The sequence below is a fragment of the Hemitrygon akajei genome, chromosome 14 (assembly GCF_048418815.1).
Source record: "Hemitrygon akajei chromosome 14, sHemAka1.3, whole genome shotgun sequence".
Taxonomy (NCBI): Eukaryota; Metazoa; Chordata; class Chondrichthyes; order Myliobatiformes; family Dasyatidae; genus Hemitrygon; species Hemitrygon akajei.
The window spans coordinates 94,956,790-94,970,664 of record NC_133137.1 but is presented as its reverse complement, the minus strand read 5'-3'; the positions used below and the strand labels follow the sequence as shown (position 1 = coordinate 94,970,664).

At 38.3% G+C, this 13,875-nt stretch overlaps 1 protein-coding gene across 2 annotated transcripts in view; it reads right to left on the bottom strand.

The window, feature by feature from the left end:
* The window catches only part of pus7 (pseudouridine synthase 7), a 60,306-nt gene that overhangs the window by 10,741 nt on the left and 35,690 nt on the right, over nt 1-13,875 (bottom strand). The window contains exons 8-13 of one of the 2 annotated variants that reach the window (XM_073066675.1): nt 12,012-12,140; nt 7,503-7,628; nt 2,515-2,576; nt 2,253-2,413; nt 1,727-1,853; nt 724-825 (exon numbers count right to left, since the gene is read on the bottom strand). In XM_073066675.1, the coding sequence (XP_072922776.1) occupies nt 724-825; nt 1,727-1,853; nt 2,253-2,413; nt 2,515-2,576; nt 7,503-7,628; nt 12,012-12,140 (707 nt within the window). The remainder of the gene's footprint in view (nt 1-723; nt 826-1,726; nt 1,854-2,252; nt 2,414-2,514; nt 2,577-7,502; nt 7,629-12,011; nt 12,141-13,875) is intronic. The other variant, XM_073066676.1, reaches the window with a different exon arrangement.

The following is a 13,875-nucleotide window of genomic DNA, read 5'->3' as shown; positions in this document are numbered from 1 at the left end:
GAATTCACTACCACAATGTGCCTGTCAGGCTATATTTATAATAGATTTCCACTAGTTTTACTTTCCCTCTTTCCCACACACTCACACAGAGGAAAGGCTCCTTCTGTATTAACATTGGCAATATACATGGTAACAAAAAGCAGCAAATTACAAATAGTAACCGAGAGTGGGTAGATTAAAGTGGGCTAATAGTTGGTAAAGTCCCTGGCTCTATGATTGCAGCAGTAACACTGTGAATGTCAGTAATCTCATGTAAACTTTGGATAGATTTGCTAATCTGCTTCATGTGTCATTTCATCTTCTGTGCCAATTCCCCATGGCCCTCAGTTCTCTAATCTTTCAAAGTTTTATCTATTTCCTCTTCAAATTCCCCCAGTGATCTAGCATTCACAACCCCTAGGGCCGAGGATTTCAGAGAATCACCTCTGTAAGTGGAAAAAAATTTAAAAAATAGTAATATAACAAAATGAAATACAGTGACATGAAGATTATTATCTTTCTGCTTTATTAGTTGAAGAAAAATTCCCCCTAAATGCTGTAGTCAAAACCAGAAGCTAAGAAAATGAAGGTACAGTATTTACTCTCATTTTGTGGAAGGGGCATATCAATTACATTGATTTATCCAATTTATTCAAACTACAGCTTTTTGGCGAAATCTAAAAGTTGTACTTTATCATTAGGTGGAAACACATACAAAGGAATTAAGTCTTCCAAATAACTTACTTTTGTGTTTTGGATAGAGAACATCAAATCCAGGCAAGGGCAACACCACATCATGTATGGTATAATTCTGTACATCAGATTCCTGAATTGGAACTGCTGTTCCTGAAGATCAATAAAACAAACAGTTTTTATTTCCTACATATTACAGCTTGGTTCTTGGTTCCAGATAATACTAAAAATATAACAATTTGACTTTAAGGTGGAAATTAATAAAACTATTGCACAATTTGGAGAAAAGGGCAACAGACCCTTGAAACTATTACAGAAAGAGATACGAAATCAGTATCAGAAGGTAGCGCTTACCTAAGACATGGTATGTATCAACCTTGTGTAAGTCTTATTAACATGACCAGTCTGACTCAGTAGAAGTTTATAAATTGTTTCAATGACTTTCCTTAGGAAAATTTACTTCCTTTTAAAGTCTGGACTGTGTATGTCTTCAGTCCCATACCAATTTGCCTTTATGCAAAGAGCAGTACCTTTGCTAACACTAGATAACATAGCAGCACATCAGATTGTCCTGGTGCCTCATATCTCCTACAACCCAGTTTTGATTCTGACCTCAGGTGCTGTCTCTCTGGAGTTGGCATATTCTACCTGTAACCACATAAATTTCCTCCCAAAGATGTATTAGTAGATTAATTGGTGACTGTAAATTACCTCATGGAGGTGAATGGAAGGAGGATTAGGGGAACACTGATGAACGTGAGATAAAATAGGTTGTGAGAAAATAAATGGGGAAATGGTACTTTGGGAATGTTCTGCATGGTCTTTCTTTATGCCATGAGAGAAATATGAAAAGAACTATAATTACTGTTATATTTAACAGAACTCTTCATGTACACAAGACTGGAAGTGCTCTATGTGTACAAACAATCACTAACCTTATGGCGCACAGAGCAGAGCAGCATGACTCTTGGTTTCTAGCTGTGTATATCATGCAGATACAGGTCAGATTCTGGTGGGTTGTATTGGTGCAAATCTAAAGGAATATCCCATTTACCTCCTTTCAGTACCAAATCTCCTGGAATTGCTTTAAGTCCATATTCTTCAATCCGTTTACTCACTATGTTATTCCACACATAGCTCTGATAACTGTGAATGTACATTAATCGATTATTTCTTGGAATCTAAAAAACAAAAAAAAAGGGTTAAACAAGCAGATCTTGAAAATGATTTATAACAAATGTCTTTTAAAAAAAGGACATCCAAGACATTAGTAAATAATAAAGAAAAATTTTCTTCCCTAATTTTGATGTAGATTTGTTTTAAATTGACATCCAAAATTATTTATGAGTAGATGTAATCAATAATAGAAAGAGGATCATAAGCTTTACTAAAATCAAAGAAAAGCTTTTAACTATAGTATAATACATCATACTCTTCCTTAAGATAAACTTAAATTCCATCAAAACTCAACAAAATAACTTTCTATGAACTGATAAAAGATATTCAAAAAACATGTTTCACATGAGCAAACCATTTAACCATCAGTTAATAATCCATCTAACTATGTAGGTGAAACTTACCATTCCAAATGCAGAGACAATGTTCTTCATTCCATATTTTGCTAGACCTCGGAGCAACTGTCCTTCCACACACCTTTTCACAGGAAGCTTTTTTAATGCAGCTTCAGGGTCCTTAGTTTGAGCCCATTCTTCCCTGCATTTCACCAGATATCCTCTCTCTGCTAAAGGTAAGACAAAAGTAGTATTAAACATTTCCAAACTTTTCCAAGCTAGTGTGTGGACTACTAAAATCTGCATCTGCTTACCAACAAATTATTCCTACCTCCTGGCCGCGGCTTCAAGATCAGATCAATAACTTCAGTCCAATTGTTTTGTAAAATTGCTCTAAATAACAAATTACAATGATCAAAATATATAATAAAAAAGCAGCAACAGACTTTCTACCTGCAAATAGTTGAATCAAAGTAAAAGAACAAGTATACTTTTGAATGAACGTACTTACTTTGATGGAATTTGATTATTTTAATGAATTCAAATATATTAGATTTTCCCTCTTTGCACACAACAATGCAGGAGGCCTCAAGTGCAGTGAAACAGTAATAATGATTATGCTGCTTTCAGAGATCTACTGTACAGTTGGAAAACTAATTTAAAAGACTAACACACACAAGGTCCGGAATTGCCAATAACATATTGAAGAATAGATCTATTTGCAATGTCATAAAAATACAATGACTTTGTAAAAGTGAAACGATTTTCATTCCTATGAGCAAGTCAAGCTCACTGGTGAAAGCTTAATTCAGGAACTGGATTTCACGAACATACTTAATTTCTTTAAAATCAGCATAACACTCATACTTGGTTGTCCAGGGGGTGTGGTACGAAGAGAATGAGGAAGTAATTCATTACTATATAGATTCATGTAAGATTCAGTCAGGATTTTTGATTCCCACAAAGTGGTTGTGTTCTTAAGAAATTAAAGAAACGGGAGATTATGTGTTTCAATATGGCTTTATGAGAAACTACACAAATATCAGAAAACAAACAATAAAAAAATACAAGTGGAAACTTAGGTTAAAAATTTCACTTGCCCATTTAATACTGAATATACTCTGCCCTGCAAATCGATGGAAATGGGATGACACAGATCTTATGTAGGGCATTTGGCATTTAACTGCTATTTCCATACTTTGAAGGATTGTGAAATATAGTGCAAGGTTTGAATAAAGCAACTTTGGTATAAATTAGTGTCAAATTAGATACAGGAAGAATGTATTACAGGGAGAGCAAGAAAGACAAAAAGACAGGGAAAAGTTAAAGATAAAGATCTTTAAGATTAGCTTTATTTGTCACATGTACATAGAAACATACAGTGAAATGCTTCATTTGCATCTTATCGGCGAGGATTCTGCAGGGCAGCCATAATTGTCACCACGCTTCTGGAGCCAACAAAGCATACCCACAACTTACTAACCCTAACCATACGTGTTTGGAATGTGAAAGGAAACCAGAGCATCCAGAAGAAACTCATGTGGTCACAGGAAGTCAAGTGTAAACTCCTTACAGATAGCAGCAGGCATCAAACCCTGATGTGATCACTGGTGCTAAAGCAGTTGCGCTAACCAGTGGGTTATCGTGCCACCCCATTGCATTAAAAGATTGGTTAATAAACATTAAAAATAGAAATGTTACTTCTCTTTTAAAATTGTAAACTTTCATTCCCACTGAAAATGACAGGCTGTAATTAACTTTCTACATATCATTTGATACTAAGACTGAAATGGCAAATTGTAACCTTTTGTGGAAAATTTAATTGGTTTCTGTTGGCAAAACCCAAAATCCGTAAGATTTTGACTAAAATGGTGCCTCCAAGGCATTAAATTTTGGTTTTCCTAGAACAACTGCAAAAATGCCTGTGAATGAAAGCACTCCAGTAGTTTGGATATAAACATCTGCCTGAAATATTAGGTCCACTGTTATTCTTATAGTTAGTTTTGAGCCAATGCTAGTCACCACATTCTGGTGTTCAAATTTTGGCTGAAGTTGGATTCTAGCCCAGTGATGCACAAAGTTCAGAATGTACTTCTTTTTCTGTTAGCTTTGACATTATCTCTGTAAATATGCAATAAACGACTGACAGCCTTTTCACTAGTTTGGGCTAGAAAGTGAAATAGATGCATAGTTTTTAAAATGCTCTACGGCATGGCGATGAATTCTCTTCCTGCAAGATGCACGTGCAGCTTGAATTCAAATGAGAGGAAACCATGAGATTTGAAGGGCCCTCCCTTGGTTGGAGTCGATCATGAATGTTGCATCCCAGCTGTACACAAGCCAGAAAAGTATAATATGGAGAACAAACTGCTGCCCATGTAGCAGGCTCCCTCTCTCCATGCAGCTGATGAGTCCAAAGGAATGATAGGGACAAATACAGTTTGGTACCAGTGTTGTTGCAGGAGATGCCAGTCAACGTAGGACTGCATTAGGGACTCCAGTTCCAGTTATTTCCTCAGGGTTTACTCCCCAAACCTTCACCATGAGTGGATATAGCTGCAAGGTAGTGAAGATTTAAGATCAGCGTTTTCCTTCTCCTAGATGAACTGCAAAAAAATGGCTGACGGGCCCCATCAGCCCAAAGTGACTAGCTTTAAGGCACCAGTAACCCGTCTTTGCCCCTTTTCCTGTCGAAACAGTTTTGCAAGGTTTAGTAGTTAAACTACATGTGAAGGCCAGGAGCTAGACTTGGTTGTCAGGGGCTATTTGAGATGCACAGCATTGGGAGCATTTAATAGGTAGTGGGAACTTATCTCCACTACTCTCCCCCCACCCACCCCCTGCCCCTGGCTGTAACAATCTTAAGGAATCTTTTTTTAAAAGAAAATGTGCAGATAAAGAAAGAAAAAGAAAAAAATGGTGTGACAAGAAAGGAAAATCTAAAGATATGTTTCTCTTGTTATTAGCTCTGTGGCAGCTCTCAAGATGCATTGTCATCATAATCCAAGTCTGAAGTGCCTGGCCACTATCGTAGCCTACCTGACTGGGTAGCACTACGAAACAACAAAGGCCATTAGAGAACTGAAGATCTACAAACCAATGAGATCAGCCAAAGCAAAAAACTGACGTGACTAGTATTACGTAACCAAATGTGCATGCAATCATGGTAGTATAAGGATTGTTAAAGAGACCTACACAGAAAGGTACTATAATTTCTATTATTTATGGGGAGAATGAACCATAGAACATTACAGCACAATACAGGCCCTTCAGCCCTCCATGTTGTGCCAACCCATATAATCCTTTTAAAAAAATTACTAAACCCACACTACCCCATAACCCTCTATTTTTCTTTCATCCATGTGCCTGTCCAAGAGGCTCTTAAATACCCCTAATGTTTTAGCCTCCACCACCATCCCTGGCAAGTCATTCCAGGCACTCACAACTCTCTGTGTAAAAAAAAATGAGGTTAAAAGGGAAATTAATCAGCCATGATGAAATGGGCTAGATAGGCCAATTCTTCTCCTATGATCTATTCTGGCCTACTTGTTTTATTAACACTTAATTTGTTTTTGTAAATCTTACTTCACTTTTTCTTTAGTAACACAATTGAAGACCACCTCAATGGAGTTTTCAGAACCCAGGCTACGCAATGCAAAAGTGAATGACAATCAAGGTGTGAAAATAGCAGTTATTTATTTATTGAGATATGGCATGGAGTAGGTCCTTTCGGCCTTACTGCCCAGCAACTCCCAATTTAACCCTAGCCTAATCACTGAACAATTTACAATGACCAATTAACTTACCAACCGATTCGTTTTTGCAATGAGCACCCTGAGGAAACCCATGCGGTCATTGGGAGAAAGTACAAACTGCCTGCTCACAGGCAGCAGCGGGAATCTTTTTGAAGTACTCAGCAAACTATGACTTAATTGCCAAATCCATCATGAGTGCAGAGTGTTTCTGAAAAGTAACAGCCTGTTTCAAGCACACCATTCTACATCAGGAAATTGGCAGTTGCAATCAGTATCTGTAAGCATGTTATTGTTAAGGCCAAAGGATAGTATAGATAAATTGACAGTTGACAAATATATTAAGACAGACAGACAGAAACAAGTAAAACCCTGGTTTAATTTGACATTTGTCTTTCTTATAGTGTGGATTTTAACTACATCAAACAACTTTGGACCAAATTCACTTCAATGAAGATTAATAATTTAACTATTTTATTTGTCAATAATGGTATTACTTAATATGAAATGAAGACAGTTAATTTTAATATTTGAAACTATCTTTTTTTTAAATCAAGAACATTGAAAGCTTGTGAAATAAGTTTAAAAATTTACTTAAATAAACAGAATTTGGTCAGAATAAGAGTCAAAAATGTTTTGGTTCTAACACCGAGGTAGTTTGAGGATTAGAACTAGCTCAGCTATAGCACTCCAACCTCCAAGTTAGAAGTTCAGGTGTTCAATCACATTATGAACACATAATCTCAGCAGACTTTTCAATGCATTGTTGAGCTCTGCTTATCAGATTTACCATTTCCTGGATGAGGACCTATTTAACCACTTTCTTTAAATAACCTTATTTAGAGACACAGCGCAGAACAGGCCCTTCTGGTGCTTTGAGCTGTGCTGCCTAGCAACCCACTGATTTAGCCCTAGCCTAGTTACAGGACAATTTACAATGACCAATTAACCTACTAACTGGTATATCTTTGGACTGCAGGAGGAAACTGGAGCCTTGGAGGAAACCTACATGTACATGGAAAGGAGCATACAACCTTGCTTACAGAGGACATTGGAATTGAACTCTGACGCCCAAATCGTAACTGTGTCATGATAACTGCTATGCTACCATGGCACCCCATGTAGTTTAACTTGGAAAGATCCTCAAAACTACAAGATTTCTGCTGAACTTTTCTCCTTCAATCAACATGAGTAAAATCAATCTTTTATCTCATTGTCTCTCTAGAGCTTTGCTGAATACAGGTTATCCACCAATTTATTCACATTGGCTCAATTTCAAAAGTACTCCTTGTTGTGAAACACCCTTGGATATTAGGAGATGAAAAATTCTTACATTGATGCAAGCTCTTTTAATTTTCTTGGCTGTTTGGTGAGATGCATAAGCTTCAGTTATCAAGAATATTTTCAATTACAACAAAGTCAAGCAATCAATTTGGGGGCCATGTTTAGGATCTACCATTTTTATTTTCTCTGGGAACTGAACCAAGAATAATTAGCTGTTGTTTTTATTTTCAGAGCAATATTTTATTCTGCAGTTTCTACAATTCTTAATGAAGGTACAACTTACTTTCCCACTTGGTAAGTAGGAACTGCTGTTGTTCCAAATCTTTGCATTCCATAGTAGTTAATAAATCCGATATCCCTGAGTGAAGTCATGGCATGCTCTACTTGCAAATCTGATCCGGTGATATTCCTAATAGAATTTAAAACCAAACCATAAATACAGCTCCCAACACATGATTACAAAATTTAACAGGCAAGATTGTCAACATGACTTGTCAATTTAAACACACCCTTGTGGTTTCCCTTTTCCTTTTAACAGTTTATTGAACAATTCACTGCCAAAGATCAGTAGTTTGTGATGCTAAATGGAGCCTCTTCCATTCTTCAATGATAAAAAAGATAATGAAAGTTTAGTTTTATGCTTGTATGCTGTCTTTTTTTGCATTCAAATGTGAGATAAGTAACTATTTCTATAACCATCTTATGTGCAGTTAAGATAGGCTCCCAAATTGATAATTTTGTTTCTTGTCTCAAGAACAATAGTATATTCGTTGACTATCAAATGTTAGTGTAGTTAGCAAAGCAATGTCTATCAAATCCTGTTCCAAAATATAGGCTATCTTTAATAAAGAGAAATCGCTGTGTTAAAGCTAATATCCAAACATCTACTTTTAACCAATCACACCATCTGGACTGTAGACTTAGTTTTCCATTGAGATTTAAAATCAAATTCCCTTCATTTTCTTCTTCTAGGTTTAATGCTCAAAAGAACAAAGAGGTTACAAATTCATTTGAGGATAGAATAACAAATAAATAGTAAGAGTTGATTACTTGGCCCCCTGCATCTGTTCCACTACAAACATGACCATGAATGTATTTTACTCCAATGCCACCTTCTCATACAATCTCCCTCAATTATCTTAACATGAGTAAATATATCACACGTAATCACAGCAATACTGGATGACTGAGCCTCCGCAAATCATTGGATAGAAATGTTCAAAGATTCACTTTTCTTAGGGTGAAGATAATTCTTCTCATCTCAGTTGCTTTTATTTTGAGCTTGTCATCCCTAGTTCTGGATATCCCAGCTCAGAGAAACATATCCCTTAATCTACCTGGTTAAACCCTATTGGAATTTTGTACATTTCAATGAGATAATTTCTCATTATTCTGACCTCAAGGGTGAAAGTCTACTCTGACCCCAAGGGTGAAAGGTCTACTCTGGATAGACAATCCACATCGAACAAACCCCCAGTTTAAAGAATCAATCAGGTGAACATACACTACAGATGCAGACATATCATTATTAAATAGGGTATATTATTAAATAGAGCTGTGCACAATGTCCCCAATGTGGTCTCATCATTTCCACATATAAATGACACAGGATATTTTTATTCTTAATTCAAATCCACTTGCAATAAAACCAATGCACTATTTATTGACCTAAATGCTTGTTCTACCTGCATGTTAGCTTTAAGAGATTTGTATCAAGATCACCTACATTCCTCTGATCACAGACACCTTCCAATCTTCTACCATTTAAAAATAGTACACTGTTTTCTCTCATCAGCAACCCCTGCGTCGGGGGGCAAGGCCTCGGCTCAGTTCACTTCCGGCAGTGGGGAAACGCAAGCACACGGAACAGGCGAGAAATGGTACAGGCAGAAGTACAGATCCGTGAGGAAGAGAAGCAGATGTCAAAGGCAGTGGAACAAGCGTCCCAGGGTGCCTGGACAAAATGGGATCTGCCCAAGCACAAGATCTCATGGGCAGAGTTATGGAGACTGGAGCCCTTCCGTATTTCCTTTCTCTTGCGATCCGTGTATGACACCCTTCCTTCGCCAATACATCTGTACACATGGGGGATGAGAGAGGACCCAAATTGTAAGCTCTGTGGTCAAAAGGAGACACTAGCTCATACACTGTCTGGGTGTAAAACAGTTCTAATTCAAGGGTGGTATAGGTGGTGCCATGATAAGGTGCTGCTGGTTCTTGCTGACACACTAGAGCGAGAGAGATGCAAGAAGAGGACGGCAGGCACAGATTTGAGGAAGGCCATCACCTTCATCAAAGAGGGAGCCAGGCCTTTCGTAACCAAACAACCAAAGCTAAATCTGCTGCTAACGGCCAGGTCCTGGGAGACAAGGGTTGATGTGGGAAGGAGGCTGCAGTTCCCGGAGGCAGTGCACATAAGCCTTTGCCCGGACATTGTATTGTGGTCAACTGAAGACCGGAAATCAAATCTGGATGAGCTGATGGTGCCATGGGAGGAGGGATGGGATGAAATCCACGAAAGAAAGGCCTTGAAGTACCAGCCCTTAGTGCAGGATGCAAAGACAAGGGATGGCAGGCATGGTTGTTCCCTGTGGAGATCGGCTGCAGAGGTTTCCCAGCCAAATCAGTGTGGTGGTTGTTGACAGCTCTGGGCCTGGACAAAAGGGAAAAAACAACCAGCTCGTAGGATGGGGGAAGAGGCAGAACAAGCCTCTTGTTGGATTTGGAGTAGGCGAGAGGAGGAAAGCTAGAAGCCAGGAGCAGATGGGCAGTGACTTGGCCACCAGTGCTGGCCCAACAACTGGAGAGTGTCATAGTTAAGGGTTGAAACACTCTATGAAGGTTGGAAACCACCTGATGACATATGCTCCTGGCTGAAGGCTACGGTTACCTCATAAGGTATCTGGAGAATGCACCCTAACAGGTGTATGTAACAAGTGAAAGTGGATGACATTCCATACTTCTACATTACCATCTTCCTACTACGTCCTCGACAGCTCAACAAACCTATCTACATCTGCTCGAAGCCTTTATGTATCTAAGCTTTGATTGTCGGCAAACATTAATATATTACACTAAGCTCCCCTCATTCAAATTAATAAGAGATTGTCAATAGTGGATGCCCAAATTGGAACCTTTCCCATTCCCTAGTAGTCACAACCATTCAATCTGAAAACAAGTATTTTATTCCTATACTGTATGCTATCTGTTACAGATTTTGGAACGTGCTTCCAGTGTCTCAATATTCTGCTTTTTCCAAACCTTAGGATGCAGCTATTGAGGACTTTCAGAAAGCACCAGGTGGCTTTCAGTCTCATTAATTTCTTTACTACAGTTTCACTATTTTTACTGATGCTCATTTATTTCAGCTATGCATTCTCACAAGATTTATGGCTCTTCTGAGAAGATGGGAACAAACTATTTAATTTCTTTGCCGATTCCTTATCCCCAGTACAATTTCTCCTGTTTGACAATGAAGAAACAAATACATGGATAGAGGTCACCAATTTACACCCACCCCTTCGGATTCAGGATGAGATTTGCCAACAAAATTAGACGTCTAGAACATGGAGACACTTGCTATATTGCATCATTTGGACCCTGTCATACACATAACACAGATCTGCGCACAATGTTACAGCAGGTAAAGACAGAGAAACTTTTAACAGATTAACCTCCACCCTGCACAGTCGTAGAAAGGCAAGGACTTTTAAGAAATAATGCCCGTTTGTATTAGGACTTAGTCAATTGTACTTCCTAAGAAGGTTGGCGTCATTCACCCTCTTCTTTGTGGTGGCGTGTTGGGGAGGAAGCATTAAGAAGAGGGACGCCTCACGTCTTAATAAGCTGGTAAGGAAGGCGGGCTCTGTCGTGGGCAAAGTACTGGAGAGTTTAACATTGGTAGCTGAGCGAAGGGCGCTGAGTAGGCTACGGTCAATTATGGATAACTCTGAACATCCTCTACATAGCACCATCCAGAGACAGAGAAGCAGTTTCAGCGACAGGTTACTATCGATGCAATGCTCCTCAGACAGGATGAAGAGGTCAATACTCCCCAATGCCATTAGGCTTTACAATTCTACCGCCAGGACTTAAGAACTTTTTAAAAGCTATTATTAATGCTTTTTGAGATAGTGATTTAGATGCATATCATATTTTTTACTGAGTTAAGTATTGTATGTAATTAGTTTTGCTACAACAAGTGTATGGGACATTGGAAAAAAAGTTGAATTTCCCCATGGGGATGAATAAAGTATCTATCTATCTATCTATCTATCTATTAATTAATTTAGTGATACAGCATGAAGTAGGCCTTTTGGCCCTTTGAGCAATCCAGCTACCCTCCACGAACCCGATTTAACCCTAACCTAATCACGGGACAATTTACAATGATGAATTAATCTACCCAGTGTGTCTTTGGACTGTGGGAGGAAACTGAAGCACCCAGGGAAAAGCCAAGCATTCCATGGGGAAGATGTAAAGACTCCTTGCAGAGGGTGCTGGGATTGAACTCCAAGCTCTGACACCCACAGCTGTAATAGCCATGCTAACTGTTATGTTACCATGGGACAACTGACTTTATCAAAATTCAAGATTCAAATTCATTTATCACCTGCACATCAAAACATACAATGAAACGTGTTGTTTGCATTAACAACCAAAACACCTGAGAGGGTGTTGGGGACAGCCTGCAAGTGTTACTACGCTTTCTGGCACCAACACACTATACCCATGATACTATGACTTTAGCAATGCAGTTACAACAGATTTCTCGTTTCCACAATAATCTTACCTTAGAACAACTGTAAAATGATTTCCTTGCAATTCTCCCAATTTCAAGGGATATTTTTTGTAACTGAAATTGCCTAGCCTGAAGTTCATTAAACATTTGTTTAGATGAGAAAGTCTCTGCGCTGTGATTCTGTTAAGAAATTAAAAAACATAGCATCAACATGATACAAATAGAAACAGGTTATAAAATTTCAGATTCTCATTTCAATTGAAATGATATTAATACAGTGGCATGCAAAAGTTTGGGCACCCCTTGTCAAAATTTCTGTTACTGTGAATAGTTAAGTGAGTAGAAGATGAACTGATCTCCAAAAGTCATAAAGTTAAAGATGAAGCATTCTTTTCAACATCTTAAGCAAGATTAGTGTATTATTTTTGTTTTTTTTTACAATTTTAGAGTGAAGAAAAGGAAAGGAGCACCATGCAAAAGTTTGGGCACACCAAGAGATCTGAGCTTTCAGATAACTTTTACCAAGGTCTCAGACATTAATCAGCTTGTCAGGGCTATGGCCTGTTCACAGTCATCGTTACGAAAGGCCAGGTGATGCAAATTTCAAAGCTTTATAAATACCCTGACTCCTCAAACTTTGTCCCAACAATCAGCAGCCATGGGCTCCTCTAAGCCGCTGCCTAGCACTCTGAAAGTTAAAATAAATGATGCCCACAAAGCAGAAGAATGCTGTAAGATGATAACAAAGTGTTTTCAGGTAGCCATTTCCTCAGTTCGTAATGTAATTAAGAAATGGCGGTTAACAGGAACAGTGGAGGTTAAGTTGAGGTCTGGAAGACCAAGAAAACTTTCTGAGAGAACTGCTTGTAGGATTGCTAGAAAGGCAAATCAAAACCCCCGTTTGACTGCAAAAGACCTTCAGGAAGATTTAGCAGACTCCAGAGTGGCAGTGCATTGTTCTACTGTGCAGTGACACTTGCACAAATATGACCTTCATGGAAGTGTCATCAGAAGAAAACCTTACCTGCATCCTCACCACAGTATTCAGCATCAGAAGTTTACAAAGGAACATCTAAGCAAGCCTGATGCATTTTGGAAACAAGTCCTGTGGACTGATGAAGTTAAAATAGAACTTCTTGGCCACAATGAACAAAGGTATGTTTGGAGAAAAAAAAGGTGCAGAATTTCATGAAAAGAACACCTCTCCAACTGTTAAGCACAGGGGTGGATTGATGCTTTGGGCTTTCACCCTTAAAGATGAAATTTTGAGGATACAGAATCATTATGTTCCTGTTAGGTTGAAAGGAAAGGTTAAAAGTTTGAGAAAGCCACGGCTTTCAAGGGATATTGGAAACTTGGTTTGGAAAAAGAGAGATATCTACAATAAATATAAGCAGCATGGAGTAAATGAGGTGCTCAAGGAATATAAAGAATGTAAAAAGAATCTTAAGAAAGAAATTAGAAAAGCTAAAAGATATGAGGTTGCTTTGGTAAGTAAGGTGAAAATAAATCCGAAGGGTTTCTACAGTTATATTAATAGCAAAAGGATAGTGAGGGATAAAATTGGTCCCTTAGAGAATCAGAATGGAGCCAAAAGAGATGGGGGAGATTTTGAACAATTTCTTTCCTTCGGTATTCACTAAGGAGAAGGATATTGAATTGTGTAAGGTAAGGGAAACAAGTAGGGAAGTTATGGAAACTATGATGATTAAAGAGGAGGAAGTACTGGCGCTTTTAAGGAATATAAAAGTGGATAAATCTCCGGGTCCTGACAGGATATTCCGTAGGACCTTGAAGGAAGTTAGTGTAGTAATAGCAGGGGCTCTGACAGAAATATTTCAAATGTCAGTAGAAATGGGGATGGTGCCGGAGGATTGGCGTATTGCTCATGTTGTTCCATTGTTTAAAAAGGGTT